The sequence below is a fragment of the Balaenoptera physalus genome, assembly GCF_965194825.1.
Source record: "Balaenoptera physalus genome assembly, chromosome: 11".
Taxonomy (NCBI): domain Eukaryota; kingdom Metazoa; phylum Chordata; class Mammalia; order Artiodactyla; family Balaenopteridae; genus Balaenoptera; species Balaenoptera physalus.
Genome location: NC_138896.1, coordinates 69,032,997 through 69,050,489, shown reverse-complemented (window position 1 = coordinate 69,050,489; position 17,493 = coordinate 69,032,997). Strand labels below are relative to the sequence as shown.

The 17,493-nt window shown below is 46.7% G+C and overlaps 1 protein-coding gene across 8 annotated transcripts in view; it reads left to right on the top strand.

The window, feature by feature from the left end:
* The window catches only part of SLC6A20 (solute carrier family 6 member 20), a 152,627-nt gene that overhangs the window by 19,329 nt on the left and 115,805 nt on the right, over window positions 1–17,493 (top strand). For all 8 annotated transcript variants that reach the window (XM_082413873.1, XM_082413877.1, XM_082413876.1 and 5 more), the window contains 4 exons: window positions 2,467–2,694; window positions 6,901–7,011; window positions 7,989–8,230; window positions 9,463–9,625. In XM_082413873.1, coding sequence (XP_082269999.1) covers window positions 2,467–2,694; window positions 6,901–7,011; window positions 7,989–8,230; window positions 9,463–9,625 — 744 coding nt within the window. The remainder of the gene's footprint in view (window positions 1–2,466; window positions 2,695–6,900; window positions 7,012–7,988; window positions 8,231–9,462; window positions 9,626–17,493) is intronic.

Here is a 17,493-nt window from a genome sequence, read left to right as displayed (position 1 = left end):
TTTCCTAACCTTCAGAAGTCTGAAAATCAGTGATTCCTGAAAATCACTTGACTATTCATTCCAGCCTTCAGAGATCCATAGGCCTCTCCCTTATCCCCTCTGCCCTGGAGCCTCCTTCATGGTCACATCATAATGATAGTACCTGCAGCAACAGACACTCACACTTGCTGTGGACCAGGTAGAGTCACAAGCACTTCAGAACTATTCCCTTGTGTGATCATCACCGCACTCTTTGGTGCTGACACAGCGCGTACCAGAGGCAGAGGGGAGTTGAGTAGCCGGGAGGCTGGATGCGGCAGCCTAGCCACAGGGTCTGTGCTCTTGTCCACCTCCCACCAGGCTGGGCTCTCCAGCTTTTCCCTGCGGGAGCACCGGGCTCTTACAAACACAGATGCAGCGATCCCTGCCTGACCCACTGATTCAGAGGGGGAGAGTCTGGGTGCTGAGAATTGGTCAATTTAAGTCCTTCTGTACTTTAAAGCTTCTCCATGTTGGCTGCTTGCTGGAATCACCTGAGGGAGCTTTTAAAATTCTGAGGCCCGGGCCCTACCCCAGACCAATGAAATCCGAGTCACTGGCGTTGCAGCCGGGCATCCGAGTTTTTAAAGCCTCCCCTCCTCGCGAGTGATTAAGTCATGTACGTGTAGCCAAGGTTGGCAGTCAGGCTGGGCTGGGCTGGCAACAGCAACGGTCCAGTGAATGGACCCAGTCAGTCCCATACGGGCCAGGCAAACCCAAGGGACTGTGGTCTGGGCTTCAGGTCCACAGGGACCCTCCCACCTGACAGGGGCTCGGTGCTGGCTGTCGCCAGACACCTCAGTTCACTCCACGTGGCCATTCTTTCCACGAGCCCGCCTCGCTCAGCCGTCAAGCCCGAGTGTCTGTACAGGGCAGCTGGTTTCCAAGAGGGTGAAAGTAACAGTTGCAAGGCCTTGGGATGCCAAGGCCAGGAAGTCACACAGCTTCACTCCACTGCATTCTGTTGATCAAAGCAAGACACAGGTCAACCCAGGTTCACAGAGAGGGGCAGTGGATGCCACCTCTCGAGAGGAGGAATTGCTGGTGGTTGCCTTTGGAAATATTTTAGGTCGAAGCTAGAAACCAGCTCTTATATTCTAGCGGGTGAGGGGCCCCCTGTTGCTGCCAGGGGTCCTACCAGCATGGGTCCCAAGCACTTTCCAGGTGACAGACCTGGGCTCTAGCTACTCACGGGCAGAGTGGCCCTGGCCCATCAGGTAGTGATGCCGTTGGGTCTCATTTCTGTTTTCTGTGAAATATAGGGATTGAACCCAATGGGGTTAGAGTTGCTTCTGTCAGTGGAGAGTTTTTGTCTAATGAAATCTGATCAACGAGGGGCTGGTCTTGGCAGAGCAGAGGTGGGACCCCCTTCCCCCTCCAAACCAGAATCTACCACCCTCCCCCACTCAGCTCAGAGCTTCTCTTTAGCTCTTGGCCTTGGGTCGTGTTCATTGTACATGCACCATGTAGGCTCTTTGGTTTCTAAGTGACAGAGAGCCCTGTTCAAACTAGCAGAAGCAGAAGAGGCTCTTACTGGCTCTATCTACAAATTCCAGGAGTGGAACTGCTACAGGTGTAGCTTGACTCAGGCTCAAAGGAAGTCATCAGTGCTGGGTTGTCTCTGTCTTAGACGCAGAAGACGGCTGTGGTGGGCCTGAAATGCGTCCCCCTCTAACTTCCAAACCCAGTGCCCGTTGTAGGAAACGCCTGTCTCCACCACCAGTTAGTGAGGGCAGGACCCAAGTCTTATTCATGCTAGGACTCGCTAGGGGCTTGTGGAAATAAACAGACCACCCAAATGAGAGCAAGCAGAGGCTGTCTATCCGGAGCTCGTTAGCAGGAGGTCAGCACCTTCACTCGTATTTGGCAGAAACTCCAGGCAGGACAGGCAGGGGAGCGGGAAATCGTGCTAGTGGGAAACGGAAGGCTGCAGGTGTGCCCTGATTGGAGCATGCTGGCATGGAAACTGTAGCTGTGTGATTGGTTAGGGGAGCGTATTTGGCTTTTTCCACTTGGTCCTGAGTTAGAGGGAACACAAGTTTGGAAAGCTGCAGCCGGTAACCGAGTCGTGTCCACTCTGGGCTGATTACTGCAGGAATTGTGGTTTGGGTTCCTGGGCTGGTGGCTGCAGAAGTTGTGGGTCAGAGTTCGTTTGTCAAAGATGGTCTGGCCATTGTCCCTTTGATTTGGTCTCTCAGACCCACTGTAGAATTTGGTAGATTGGGAGTGTGGAGCCCCTCCCTGCCTGACCCCTCTGCCCAAGCCCCATCCGTGCCCGTGACAAACCCCTCGATTCCCTGTCTGCCTTCAGGGGCTTCAGCCGCCTGCCCTTTGGGGACCAGCGTCCTCTTGCAGGAGCCTCCTCTCAGGGCCACCTCCCGTCCTCCCCACCCTGACCTTTGGCCTCAGTCCTCACCTCTGTGTATAACGTTTGTCTTGATCCCAAAGGATCCCCTGCCGTGGTCCGTGTGCCCACTGAATGGCAACCGTACGGGCTACGATGAGGAGTGTGAGAAGGCTTCCTCGACGCAGTACTTCTGGTACCGGAAAACCCTCAACATCTCGCCGTCCATCCAGGAGAGCGGGGCGGTGCAGTGGGAGCCGGCGCTGTGCCTCATCCTGGCCTGGCTCCTGGTGTACTTGTGCATCCTGCGGGGCACGGAGTCCACCGGCAAGGTGGGACGGGGGCACGGTGTGTGTGTGACGGCGGCACGGTGTGTGTGTGTGACGGTGGCACGGTGTGTGTGTGTGTGTTGGTGGCGCGGTGTGTGTGGGTGTGTTGGTGGCGGGGGGGTCAGCCCCGGCCCCGGACAATGGCGAGAAGCTGCGCTGGGGGGGAGGGCGAGGACAGGGGTGCTGGCACGAGTCACCTGCTAGTGACTCTAGAGATGGCCAGCGGTGCTCGAAGTCACAACCCTAAATCTCGAAATGAGGACTTTCCCATTTCCTAAAACAATGAGCATTTCTGTCCCAGCCCCAAACCCGTACCACCCCAGGGGTGCCAAGCAACTAAACAGAGTTTTCCTTGGCTTTGAAAACTTTTCACGTTGGCAGATGTCCCCAAGACACCCTCGGCTCTTGACCCTAGCTGCATAGTGGTACCACCTGGAGAGCTTTTAAAACTCTGCTGTCTCAGTCCTACCGTCAGAGGTTCCAGAATGATCATTGTGAGGTGCCCCCTGCACACTGGGATTTTAAAAGCTCTCCAGGTGATGCTGTGTGCAGCCGAGTTTCAGAACTCAGCTTTGGTCTAAGCTGCTTTCAGTGACCCTCCAGAGCTGTCGGGCCTGATATAGAAACCTTTTCTCTTCGGTGTGTCCCCAGGTTTATACTCCTGCTGGGGCTGAGACACTTCTTTAATCTGCTCCACGTAGAAAGTTTTCCTGGAGAGTTTCCCTCATCTTCCGTCTCTCTCAAGCTGCAGCAGGTGCTCTGAACCCCCCGTGTGCCCTGCTCATACTCAGTCACTCCTCTCACCCTGGGTTAGACATGCACATTGTTTCAATCTTCAGTCCTTCATGGTAGATTTCACCGTCCCACTCGCCTGAGGCTCAGAGAGGTAACGTCCTGCCCAAGGGCACCAAGTAGTGAGGGCGGAGCCAGGCAGACCCAGCTTTGCCCCAGAAACTCCCCATCATCTCGGTTTGGTGAGCCACCTCCTGTTTGCCGACACTTTTCATGACTTAATTCCCCAGCTTTTCCCTTCTGAAAGTCCCAAGAATCCACCTGTCCTCATCCTCTTGGCCGTCTGAGTTGCCTTCTCTAGCCCCACCATGTGTTTCTTGAGGCATCAAGACCAGAACTACCCACGGTATTTTAGGTGTCCTGTGATGCCCCAGTACCATGCCTAGTAGGACATCTTCTGGTTTCCGAGACGTTGTGGTGGCCAGCATCTTAGCCCTAACAACACCGCATCTCACCGCCGAGCTGAGGGACTAGTGAATCTTCCTGGGGAAAGCTTAGAGTCTGCAGCAACTCACTCTGTCCTGTCTTGAAGCTTCCCGATAGTTTATGCTCATACAAAAAAGTTCTTCAATTGGTCTATGCCAGATTATCATGACCATGATCCAAAAGATCCGAGGGCAATATCTGCAAACTTGGAGATTTAATGAGGCCATCCCTTTTCCAGATCATTTAGAAACTTGTTAGATGAGGACATGTCATGCCATGAAAACGTACTCATTCTTAGTGTCTATTTCCTCTGCTTAAGCCACACCTCTCTCCATGATAGAAGTGTCCCAACAGCTCTCCTTAGTTAATTTTTTAAATTGAAGTATAGCTGATTTACAATGTTGTGTTAGTTTCCGGGGTATAGCAAAGTGATTCATTTATATATATTCTTTTTCATATTCTTTTCCATTATGGTTTATTACAGGATATTTAATATAGTTCCCTGTACTATACAATAGGACCTTGTTGTTTATTGATCCTATATATAATAGTTTGCAACTGCTAATCCCAAACTCCCAATCCAACCCCCCCCTGTTCTCTATGTCTGGGAGTCTCTTTCTGTTTTGTAGATAAGTTCATTTGTGTCATATTTTGGATTCCACATGTAAGTGAGATCATATGGTATTTGTCCTTCTCTTTCTGACATACTTCACTTAGTATGATCATCTCTAGGTCCATCCATGTTGCTGCAGATGGCATTATTTCATTCTTTTTATGGCTGAGTAATAGTCCATTGTTTACATATACCACATCTTCTTTACCCATTCATCTGTCGATGGACATTTAGGTTGTTTCCATGTCTTGGGCATTGCAAACAGTGCCGCTGTGAACATAGGGGTGCATGTAGCTCTTTGAATTATAATTTTGTCTGGATATATGCCCAGGAGTGGGATTGCTGGATCACATGGCAACTCTATTTTTAGTTTTCTGAGGAACTTCCACACTAGTTTTCCATAGTGGCTGCACCAACTTACATTCCCACCAACAGTGTAGGAGGGTTCCCTTTCCTCCACACCCTCTCCAGCATTTGTTATTTGTAGACTTTTTAATGATGGCCATTCTGACCAGTGTGAGGTGGTACCTCATTGCAGTTTTGATTTGCATTTCTCTAATGATTAGCAATGTTGAGCATCTTATCATGTGCCTCTTGGCCATCTGTATGTCTTCTTTGGAGAAATGTCTATTTAGGTCTTCTGCCCATTTTTGGATTGGGTTGTGTTTTGTTGTTGTTGTTGAGTTGTATGAGCTCCAACAGCTCTATTTACGGGGCTTAATTTTGTTAAAGACCGTGTGCCATATCCTGGCCTTCTCTGCTGGAATCTGCTTTTTACCCCTCCAAGATTTTTTTTTCAGATTATTTAGAAATGGTTTTTCCCAATAGTTGAGGCTGGATCATGTGTCCAGCAATCCTGCCAGCTTCCCTGATGGGGGAGAAGTGAGCCAGCCTGGTCTCGACTCCAGAGAGCCTTCCGGGAAACTTGTTCACCTGAGGGCACGGGGGGAGATTCCACGGGCCTGCTCTAAGTGTCCTCTAAGTGTCCAGTGGTTATGGACACTGGTCACCCCTCCCCTGTTGTGTCTTGATTTCCTTCAGCTCACTCGCCGGATGCCCTCTCTTTCCACCTATCCATTTCCACCTCAGACCTGGTTTGTCTTCTTGTAATCTCAGGTGGATTTATTACTCATCTCAAGTTCAGTGTTTTCAGTTAAGAAGCAATCATAGAAGACACACCCCGCTTCTGCCTGCCATTCCCAGGGTGAGAGGGGACAGAGCACCACTCTGGTGGCCTTGGAAATGTATGGGAAGATGGGTGCCACACCTCAGTGGGAATGGAGGGCCAGGTGCAACTCAGGCTCATCTGGACTTGGGTCACCAGCTATATTTCTCATAGGAGGATGTAAACATTAAGGGAACTGCTCTCACCAAAAACAAACAAAAAAACTTGCAAAGTATTTCATTGCTTTATGTATGGGGCTCTTGTGCACATACGAGTTGATATACAGAAAAAAAATTCCAGTCCTAGATGGGCATCCATGCACTTGAAGGTCCCTATTGTAAGGCTTTGTAAAAGTTAAAATTACCCAGAATATGAGAGGCTACTTCTAAATCCACCATGAAAACCAAAGATAAAACATTACTGAACCCATGACGTATGTCAGCAGGGAATGGTTTTGGTTCACAAAAAATTCCATTGATGTGCAATTTTAAAGCCTCTGGAAGTGAGGCCTTTCATAAAAAAATCACTGAATTTCTATTGTATTTATTATAGGGACACCAGTGTCAAGACTTTTCCTTTATGGCACCCATGGCTAAGCTTCTCTCAGGCCCCAGTCCTGGGGATACCTGACATTCCTCCAACCTCTTGGACTTTTTTTTTTCCTTTCAGAGACAATATAAATCTTGTAAGCGATTGTGCTTCCTGCTTTGCTTGGGCCACGAGGAAGCTCAGAGATCAATCTGGCTCAGAAACTGGGTAGCACCTCACACACCTATTCTGTGGGCTGCTCTTTTCTTTGGGCTTATCTTACTGGATTGCCCACATTTTCTTTTTACACAGATATCTTTATCTAGCAGCTTTAAAATATTGATGTGATTATGTATTTTTGTGGGCTGCCTCAAATCCTTTCTGGAAGAAGTTCGGGTTGAAGGGAGGGTGGAGGACAGAGGTCTCTAGGACCTGTTCCCTCTTCTCCACTAAATAAGAGATTTCCTGGTGGTCACACACGTGGGCATCCACATCCCACCACCCAGTTTCCCAAACTCGGAACCTGTGCCTGACCAAGAATCTCGATACCTTTCCAGCTATCAGTAGCCCGAACAGCCAAGACAGTGCCATGGTGTTTCGGGGGGACGGCGGGTCTGCCCTGGGCAAAAGGGCCCTGTAGTCACTGCATCTCCAGGAGGCTGACTCTGCCCTCTGGTGCCCGCAGGTGGTGTACTTCACTGCGTTGCTGCCCTACTGCGTGCTCATGATCTACCTGGTCAGGGGCCTCACGCTCCACGGAGCCACCAACGGCCTGGCATACATGTTCACTCCCAAGGTATGGGCTGGAGGGGAGGGGTCCCGAGGGCACCCCCATGCATCCTGCCACCTTCCAGGATGGGTGGAAGGGGGAAGACCAAGGGTGGGGGGAACAGTAGTGGACCCGGGGAAGGTGGGTGTGAGCCCGCCAGGCAGTGGAGGGGCGTGGAGTCCGTCCTCAGACAGGCAGTCCCTATGCCCTGCTAATTCTGGGGCATTAAGTCTTCCGTCCACCATCCTCTTCGTCCTCACTGCCCCCAACCGACTGCTACCCCAGCCCCACATCTGGCCTTCACCCCAGTCTCACCCCAAACCCTCCCTCCAGCCTGTGGACCAAGTTGTTTACCAGGAGCGTCACGCCAGTCAGCTCACCCTCCTGCTCGCACCTCCATGCACCCAGCTCCTGACAGGGGTGCCTCCATACTCCGCAGGGCTCTCCGTGATCCGGTCCCAGGCACCCCGCCCCCCAGTCACCCCATAGCTGATGCTAATCAAGGGAGGCCACCATTGCCTTTGGGGCAGGACAAGTTATTCATTTAGCAAATCTGGTCCCTGGAAACAAAATGACTTTGGCAGCGCCCCCCCATTAGTGCCACCATCACCTTCCAAATGCCCCCTAATATTAGTGCTGGGGTACAACCCAGACCTAGACACCAGCACCGCCATTTCTGGAGGCCCAGGCCCGTGCAGTGCCTGGGTCATGGATCAGGGGCTCAATACCTTTAAAAGTTATTTTACCCTACACTTTTCATTTGCACACCTCCTGTGGGTAAGAGGCAGTGGAGGGTAGGACATGAGGATGCGTTTTATCTGCTGAGGACCGGGCTGGGCACGCATGGGGCCAGGAGAGCTGGGTTCGGGGCCCAGGCCTGCCTCTGGCTGGCTGTGTGCCACGGGCAAGTTCCTTCCCCTCTCCGGGCCTCCTGCCCCCTGCTGATCTGAGAGCCTGGGATTCCCACCCGGGGCTTTCCAGCGCTGTCCCTGCTGGCTTTCCAGATGGAGCAGCTGGCCAACCCCAAGGCCTGGATCAACGCAGCCACCCAGATCTTCTTCTCGCTCGGCTTGGGGTTCGGCAGCCTCATCGCCTTCGCCAGCTACAACGAGCCCTCCAACGACTGCCAGAAGCACACCGTCATCGTGTCCATCATCAACAGCTCCACCTCCATCTTTGCCAGCGTCGTCACCTTCTCCATCTATGGCTTCAAGGCCACCTTCAACTACGAAAGCTGCTTGAACAAGTAAGCCTGGGCCATACGGTGGGCCCCAGGCCTCAAGGGGGGGGGCAGTGAACCTCCAAAGGCCCGAGCTGAAAGGGTCCCTGGGAGGAGGCAGGCACCAGAATTCAAGGGGTGTGGGGCAAAGGGCACAGGCTTTGCTGTCCTCAATCCAGGGTTCAAATCAGAACCACCAGCAGCTGATGAGCATGAGGCAAGTCGGCGTCTGCCTGAAGGGATGAGGGCAGTTTTGTGTATGCAAAGCACTTAGCACCAATAGGGCATTCAACAGATAAACCTTAGTTTCTTCTGCCCCATTTCCCCACCTCAGAAGTAACCAAGAGCTCTCCAGCTGAGTCATGGAGATTGCAGGATCTACTTTCTGCTGCCCCTTACCCAAAATATAAGAAACATCATCCAGAAGGTGTGCTGTACAATACAGTAGTCACTAGCCACAAGGGGCTAGTGTAAACATTGAAATGTAAATTGATTTAAAATTAACTAAAATTTGGGGGACTTCCCTGGTGGTGCAGTGGTTGAGAATCCGCCTGCCAATGCAGGGGACACGGGTTCGAGCCCTGGTCCGGGAAGACCCCAAATGCCACGGAGCAACTAAGCCCGTGCGCCACAACTACTGAGCCTGCAATCTAAAGCCCATGAGCCACAACTACTGAGCCCGTGAGCCACAACTACTGAAGCCCGTGCACCTAGAGCCCATGCACCGCAACAAGAGAAGCCACTGCAATGAGAAGCCCGCGCACCGCAACTAGAGAAAGCCCGCGTGGAGCAATGAAGACCCAGTGCAGCCAAAAATAAAATAAGTTTAAAAAAATTAACTAAAATTTTAAATTGATTTAAATTTTGATTTAAATTGGTTTCCATTTCAATGTAAATTCTTTTAAATCAGTTCCTCAGTTGCACTAGCCTCATTCGAGTACTCAGTTGCCACATGTGGCTAGTGGGTACCATATTGGACAGCACTGATGGAGAACATTCCAATCATCACAGGAAGTTCTGTCAGACAGTGTTGGTCCAGAGGTTAAAATAGCCCAGCTGCGTGGGTTTGGTTCCTTTGATCATCACTGTTCCTATCTGAGGCTTCTTCAAAGCCGTTCACAATCACCCTGCCCTTGAAAAGCTCACCAGTCAACAGATTCCCTTTGTTGGAGCGACCTCACCTAATCAGAAGAGGCAGAGGGTTTGGTGACAGCGGCCTTTGTAATCAGCAAAGGTCAATCAGCTGCTCTGCTCTGCAGGGTGATTCTGCTGCTGACCAATTCTTTCGACCTTGAAGATGGCTTTTTGACAGTCAGCAACCTGGAGGAGGTGAAAAGTTACCTGGCATCTGCCTACCCCAGCAAGTACAGCGAGGTGTTCCCACAGATTAAAAACTGCAGCTTGGAATCGGAGCTGGAAACGGTAAGGTTTCTCGGCTTGCTTCTCCCCACACGCTTCACAGGGCCCTCTGGGAGCTGCTCTAGAGAAAGTGCAACTTGAGGGGTATGCACATCCCGTGAAAATCAGGGAAAACTCGGGACTTCCCTGGCGGTCCAGTGGTTAAGACTCCACGCTTTCAATGCAGGGGCCACGGGTTTGATCCCTGGTCGGGGAACTAAGATCCCACATGCTGTGCGTGGTGTGAAAACAAACAAACAAAAAAACCAAAACAACAACAACTATATATATATATATATATATATATATATATATATATATATATATATATCTTCCTTGTGCCTCTTAGAGGACGAGAACTCTGCCCACTAGTCTCCCCAAGTGCTGCACGGGAATCCCAGTCTCTACACAGTTCCTTTGGGTTCCCTGTGTCCTTTCTTCCTTTAAATTTTCTCTTTTTAAAATTTAAAAATAGAGGAAAGTATTAAGAATAATATAACAAACACACATCTATCCATCTCTCAGAATGAAAAATTGTAAATATTTTGTCATTTTGGGCTCAGATTTTTTTGATGTAAAAGAAAACATTTCAGAGATAAAGGTAAAATCCCCTTTGTTACTGTCTGCAAAGCTTTCACTACTCCCCAGAGGCCAGAACCTTCATTTTGACGTCCTTATTACCCGTATATATTTATGAGTTATATTGTTGTTTTGCTTCACAGTTTTTAACTAGAAATAAGAGGTCCTGGGAGATATCTTTCTCATTCAACATTTCATTTTTGAGACTTGTCTCTGGTGATACATATGGACTCCCATTCATTCATTGTAAGAGCTACACTTTATTCCATCATTCAAATATCCTACAGTTTACTGGACCCAGGCCAGCGGCAGTGGAAGCCCAGAGTCCTAACCACTGGACAACCAGGGAATTCCCTATGGATTCCCTTACTGATAGACATTTGGGTTTTTCCACAAAACTTTTGCTACTAAAATCACCTTTATTTATATTTTACAGAATTATATTTGCTATGCTGGCAACTTTTTTTTTTTTTTTAACAATTGAAGTATTGTGTTACTTTCTTATATACATCAAAGTGAGTCAGTTATACGTATATATTCTTTTTCATATTCTTTTCCGTTATGGGGTATTACAGGATATTGAACATAGTTCCCTGTGCTGTAGAATACTACCTTCTGGTTTATCCATTCTATATGTATAGTTTCCATCTGCAGGTCCGAAACCCCCAATCAAACCCTCCCCCCAGCCCCCTAGGCAACCACAAGTCTATTCTCTATGTATGTCTTTTGTTCTTTCATAGATAAGTTCATTTCTGTCATACTTTAGTTTTTCAAACTTTGTTGAATTTAATTTTATTTTATATTGGAGTATAGTTGATATACACTCTTGTGTTTGTTTTAGACATCCAGCAACCTGATTCAGTTATACATAGACATAGATCTATTCTTTTTCAGATTCTTTTCCCCTATACGTTATTAAAGGGTGTTGAGTAGAATTCCCTGTGCTATAGAGTAGGTCTTTGTTGGTATCTCTTTTATATATATTAGTGTGTATATGTTAATCCCAACCTCCCAAGTTATACCTCCTCCACCCCACTTTTCCCGTTTGGTAACTGTAAGTTTCTTTTCTAAATCTGAGAGTCTTTCTGTTTTGTAAATTGGTACATTTGTATCAATTTTCAGATTCCACCTGTAAATTATGTCATGATATTTGTCGTTATCTGTCTGACTTACTTCATTTAGTATGATCATCTCTAGGTCCATCCTTGTTGCTGCAAATGGCACTATTTCATTTTTTATGGCTGAGTAATATTCCATCGTATATAGTCACCACATCTTTTCTATCCATTCCTCTGTCAATGGACATTTTGGTTGCTTCCATGTCTTGGCTGTTGTAAACAGTGCTGCAACAAAGGCTGGGGTGCATGTGTCTTTCCGAATGATGGTGTTCTCTGGGATTACGCCCATGACTGGGATTGCAGGATCGTATGGTAGCTCTATTTTTAGTTTTTTAAAGAAGCTGCAGATTGTTCGCCATAGTGGCTGTCACAAATTTCCATTCCCTCCAGCAGCGTGTAGGCAGCTTCCCTTTTCTCCACACCCTATTCTGCATTTATGCTTTGTGGACGTTTGCTGATGGCCATTCTGACTGGTGCGAGATAATACCTTGTCCAAGTTTTGATTTGCATTTCTCTAATAATTAGCGATGTTGAATATCTATCCCTGTGCTTTTTTTTTTTTTTTAAACAGTGTGAGTAAAGCTAAACTCTTGAAATTGGCTTCTTGAAAGTCGGCCCTGTTTTGAATTCTTTTTCTGTTACCTACAACAGGATATTTCTTTAGACCAGGGGTCATTTACTGCCCAGCAGGCCCTGCGAATATTAAGTGCCCATAAGCCCCCTTTTAAGGATGTTATGAGAAACGGCCACAAGGCGGCAGCATTTCTTCATGCCTCACTCTGGTAACTCCGGCAACCAGAGCCTTAGAGAAAGTCGTATTCCTGGGTTGTAAATTACATGGAAAATGCCCGAAGAAAACCCCGAGGGCTTACGTCTCATCTCGTTACTTCATCCCCTCACCCCACAGACTGATCCCCAACCCCTGCAAAAGTGCTATGCAGATGGTGCTGTGGTACGTAGGGGGGGCACCTCTAAGGAACGAGGCTAGAGGTGGGAACCCCACCACCAAACCCATGAAGACTAGGTGACTTTTCAAAGCTCTTCCTACCCAGGAGGGTCCACCGTCCTTTGGGTGCACTAGACTTGCTTCAGCTGTAGGAGGACCTGCCTGGATCTGGAGATTGTAGTCCCATGCAGAGGGGACCAGGCACTACAGGTCCCAGGGGGGGCTCTTTTGCCGGCACATCCTCCCACCCAGCTCCCTCAGCCCCAGCATACTCCAGCCTTGGGACCCAATCCTGCTCAGGCTCCAGGGATGTGACACCAGCCCAAGTCACCAAGGCCTCAGGGCAATATAGTAGGCATTTTTTTCCTCTTTTTTTTTTTAAATTTAATTTTTACTTTCTGTTGGAGTATGGTTGACTTACAATGCTGTGTTTGAGTTTTACAGCAGCTTGATTTAGTTATACATGTACCTGTTCTCTTTCAGATTCTTTTCCCACATAGGTTATTACTGAGTGTTGAGTAGAGGTCCCTGTGCTCTCCAGTAGGTCCTCATTGGTTATCTATTTTTATACATACATATATATGTATATATATATTAGTGTGTATGTGTTAATCCCAACCTCCTAATTTCTCTCTCCCCCCTCTGCAACTTCCCCCTTTGGCAACTCTAAATTTCTTTTCTAAGGCTGTGAGTCTGTTTTTGTTTTGTCAATTATTTCATTTGTATCTGTTTTTAGATTCCAGGTGTAAGTGATATCATATTTGTATTACTGTGTCTGAGTTACTGGACCTAGTGAGATCATCTCCTGATCCATCCATGTTGCTGCAAATGGCATGATTTCATTGTGTTTTCTGGCTAATAGTCCACTGTGTATATGTAGCACATCTTGTTTATCCATTCATTCATCTCGGTGGATTTTCGGTAGTTTTGATGCCTCAGCTATCGTAAATCTTACTGCAATGACCACTGGGGTGCATGTGTGTACTCGAAGGATGGTTTTCTCTGGATATTTGCCCAGGAGTGGGATTGCTGGATCTTATGGGAGCTCTATTTTTCAATTTTTAAGGACCTTCCCTACTGCTCTTCATTGTGGGTATTACCAATTTACCTTCCTCCCAACAGCATTGTTGGGTTCCCCTTTCTCCACGTCCTCTGCTGCATTTATTCTTTGGAGAATTTTTGATGATTGGTGCCAGGGGATAACTCGTTGTCATTTTGATTTCCATTTTTCTACTCGTTGGCGACGTTGAACATCTTTTCACGTGCTTTAAAACAAACAAACAAAAAAACACAACAGGGTGAGTAAAGTTAATCTCTTGAAATTGTTTTCTTGAAAGTCGGCCCTGTTTTGAATTCTTTTTCCGTTACCTACAACAGGACATTTCTTGAGAGCAGTGATCATTTAGTGCCCGGCAGGCCTTGTGAGTGTTAAGTGACCATGAGCAGCGTTTTAAGGATGTTGTTATGAGAAGCGGCCACAAGGCGGCAGCATTTCTTCATGCCCCCACTCTGGTAACTCGGGCAACCACTGGCTTAGAGAAAGCCATGTTCTGGGTTGTAAATTACATGGAAAATGCCCGAAGAAAACCCCAAGGGCCTGTGTCTGGATACTTCCCACCCCCCTCACCCTGCAGACTGATTCCCAATCCCTACAGTAGTGCTATGCTGATGGTGCTGTGGTTCGTAGGTGGGGCGTCTCTAAGGAAGGAGGCTGGAGGTGGGAACACCACCAGCAGGAGCTGTGGAGATCCGGTGTCTTTTCACAGCTCTTCCCTCCCAGCGGGTCCACCATCTTTTGGGTGCACTAGGCTTGCTTCAGCAGTAGGAGGACCCGTCTGGATCCAGAGATTGTGGTCCCATGCAGAGGGAACCAGGCACCACAGATACAAGGGGGGGGGGGGGCTCGTTTGCTGGCACATCCTCCCCAGCTCCCTCAGCCCCATGACAGCCCAGCCTTGGATCCCAAGCCTGCTCAGGCTCCAAGAATGTCACACCAGTCCTGGTCACCGAGGCCTCAGGGCAATATAGTCTGCATTTTTTTTTTTAATTTATTTTTTATTTTCTATTAGAGTATGGTTGATTTACAATGCTGTGTTTGAGTTTTACAGCAGCTTGATTCAGTTATACATATACAAGAACCTGTTCTCTTTCGGATTCTTTTCCCACATAGGTTATTACTGAGTGTTGAGTAGAGGTCCCTGTGCTCTCCAGTAGGTGCTCATTGATTATCTATTTTATAATTATATATATACATATATATTAGTGTGTATGTATTAATCCCAACCTCCTAATTTCTCTCTCCCCCCTCTGCAACTTCCCCCTTTGGTAATTCTAAATTACTTATCTAAGGCTATGAGTCTGTTTTTGTTTTGTCAATTAGTTCATCTGTATCCTTTTTTAGATTCCACCTGTAAGTGATATCATATATTTGTCTTACTCTGACTTATTGTACTTAGTTAGATCACCTCCTGATCCACGTTGCTGCAAATGGCATGATTTTGTTCTGTTTTCTCGCTAATAGTCCACTGTGACACGTATGGCGTTTTCTTTATCCATTCATTCAACTCGATGGACATTTCGGTAGTTTCGATGCCTCGGCTATTGTAAATCTTACCTCAACGACTGTTGGGGTCCATGTGTGTATTCGAAGGATGGTTTTCTCCAGATATTTGCCCAGGAGTGGCATTGCTGGACCTTATGGGAGCTCTATTTTTCAATATTTAAGGACCTTCCCTACTGCTGTCCATTGTGCTGTTACCAATTTACCTTCCCGCTAACAGGGGTTCCTTGTTCTCCAGACACTGTCCCCTATTTATTGTATGTAGACTTTTTGGGTTTTTTTGACCAGGCTGATTGTCTTTCCTACTGCTGTGAGGTGACAACTTGTTGTAGTTTTGATTTGTATTTGTGTCATAATTATATATGTTGAACTCTTTCCTTGTGCCTTTTGGCCATATATATATATTTTTTGGAGAAGTGTTGTTTTAGGTCTTTTTTCCATTTTTTTGATTGGGTTGATTTATTGTTGAGTTGTACATGCTGTTGGTATATTTTTGAAATTTAGCCCTTGTAGGTTGCATCATTTTGAAATATTTTCTCCTAGTCCGTAGTTGTCTTTTTGTTCATGGTTTCCTTCGATGTGCAAAAGCTTTATGTTTGATTGGGTCCATTGGTAGGTTTGCTTTTATTTCTGTTGCCTAGAGTCTGACCTAAGAAAACAGTATGATTTATGTCAGAGAATGTTTTGCCTATGTTCTCTTCTGGGGTTTTATGGTGTCATATCTTGTATTTAAGACTTTAATCCTTCTTGAGCTTATTTTTGTGTATGGTGTGAGGGTGTATTCTAACTTTATTTGCGGCTGTTCAGCTTCCAATGCTACTTGCTGAAAAGACTGTCTTTTCTACATTGTATATTCTTGCTTTCTTTGTTGAAGATTAATTGACCATAGGTGTGTAGGTTTATTTCTGACCTCTCTATTCTGTTCCATTGATCCATATGTCTGTTTTCGTGACCATGACAGTTTTCTTTACTGTAGCTTAGTATTTTCTGAAGTCTGGGAGGGTTATGTCTCCTGCTGTGTTCTTTTTCCTCAGATTGCTTTCGCAATTCTGGGTCTTTTTTGGTTCCATATAAAGGATTATTTGTTCTGGTCTGTGAAAAATGCCATGCATAATTTGATAAGGATCTCATTAAATCTGTAGATTGCTTTGCGTAGTGTGGCCATTTTAGCAACATTATTCTAGGACTTTTTTTTTTTTAATATTTATTTGGTTGCACCAGCTCTTAGTTGAAGCAGGCAGGCTCCTTAGTTGCAGCACGTGGGCTCCTTAGTTAAGGCTCACGTGCTTCTTGGTTGTGGCATGCATGTGGGATCTAGTTCCCTGACCAGGGATAGAACCCAGGCCCCATGCATTGGGAGTGTGGAGTCTTATCCCCTGTGCCACCAGGGAAGTCCCTAGGACCTTTATTTTTCACATTAGTTTTCAGGTCAATTTGACAAGTTCCACTGGGGGGTGGGAAATCCCTTTAACTTTTATTAGAATTGCACTGACTATAATATAATTTGGGAACAATCAATATTTTTTCAACTGTGACTTCTGATTTAGGAACAGGCTTTTTCTCATCATTCACTGAAGTCTTCTTTTATATTCTGCAACTAATTTTCTCCACGAAATCCTGGCAGATCTTTGATTACCTTTATGTCTATGAACCTTATTGTTTTGTTCCTATTGTAAATAGTGTCATTCATTTCCCAATTTCTACCATTGCTGGTTTTCGTTGCAAAAGAAAGCTAACAGTTTTTGTGTTGGTCTTTTATCTAGCAACCTTGATGAATTCTCTTATTCTCATATTTGTCTATATATTTGCTTTACTTTTCTGTGTAACTCTTATGGCACCTGCGGATCCTAGGAATTTTTTTCTAGCACAGTGGAAGTGCAAATGAGAGTGGGCATGTTTGTCTAATTCTTATATTTAATGTAAATACTTCTAGAGACTGCCTCTAGAAAGTGTCTCTAGAGAATGCCTTTCAAGAAGAGGGAACAGTAAAGCCCCATAGCTCTGCTTGCCAGTAAGGTACCCTGGAGTTTTTTTGGCCCCTTTATTTCATAGGTGGAGCCATTCCAGGTCATTTCATGGATGAGGCAACACTTTGTTACTCCTTCCTCCCTGCTTACACTGACCTGTGGCACGACCCTCCCTACCAGGGTGTCAGCAGATCCCCAGACCTCAGCCCCTGCCTTTAAGGCCTGGATCCTGTTCAGATGACTTCTGAGGCCTGCTTGTGTTCCTGCTCTCAGTTCAAATTTCCTTTTTGTTTTTGGCACCTGGGAATTTTCCTCACTTATTTTTGAGTTTGGCTCAGTGCCCAAGAATTGTGTGGTTATTGATTTATTCAGACTTTTTTCCACTTGAATTTTCCATGAATATTTAACAAAGTCTAAAGTTAAACTATACCTTGAGTTCAGTACAAGGACTTTCAGACACTTTCACCCACCCCTCCTGTTGTAAATACCTTTTATGTCCAATTCTTTTTATTTTTTTAAAGGTTAACAGATTTTTTTTTTTTTTTTTTTGGCTGCATTGGGTCTTCGATGCTGTGTGCGGGGTTGCGGTGAGTGGGGGCTACTCTCCTCTGCGGTGTGAGGGCCAGGCTTTTCATTGCAGTGGCTTTTATTGTTGCAGAGCACGGGCTCTAGGCACGAGGGCTCAGTAGTTGTGGCGCACGGGCATAGTTGCTCTGTGGCTT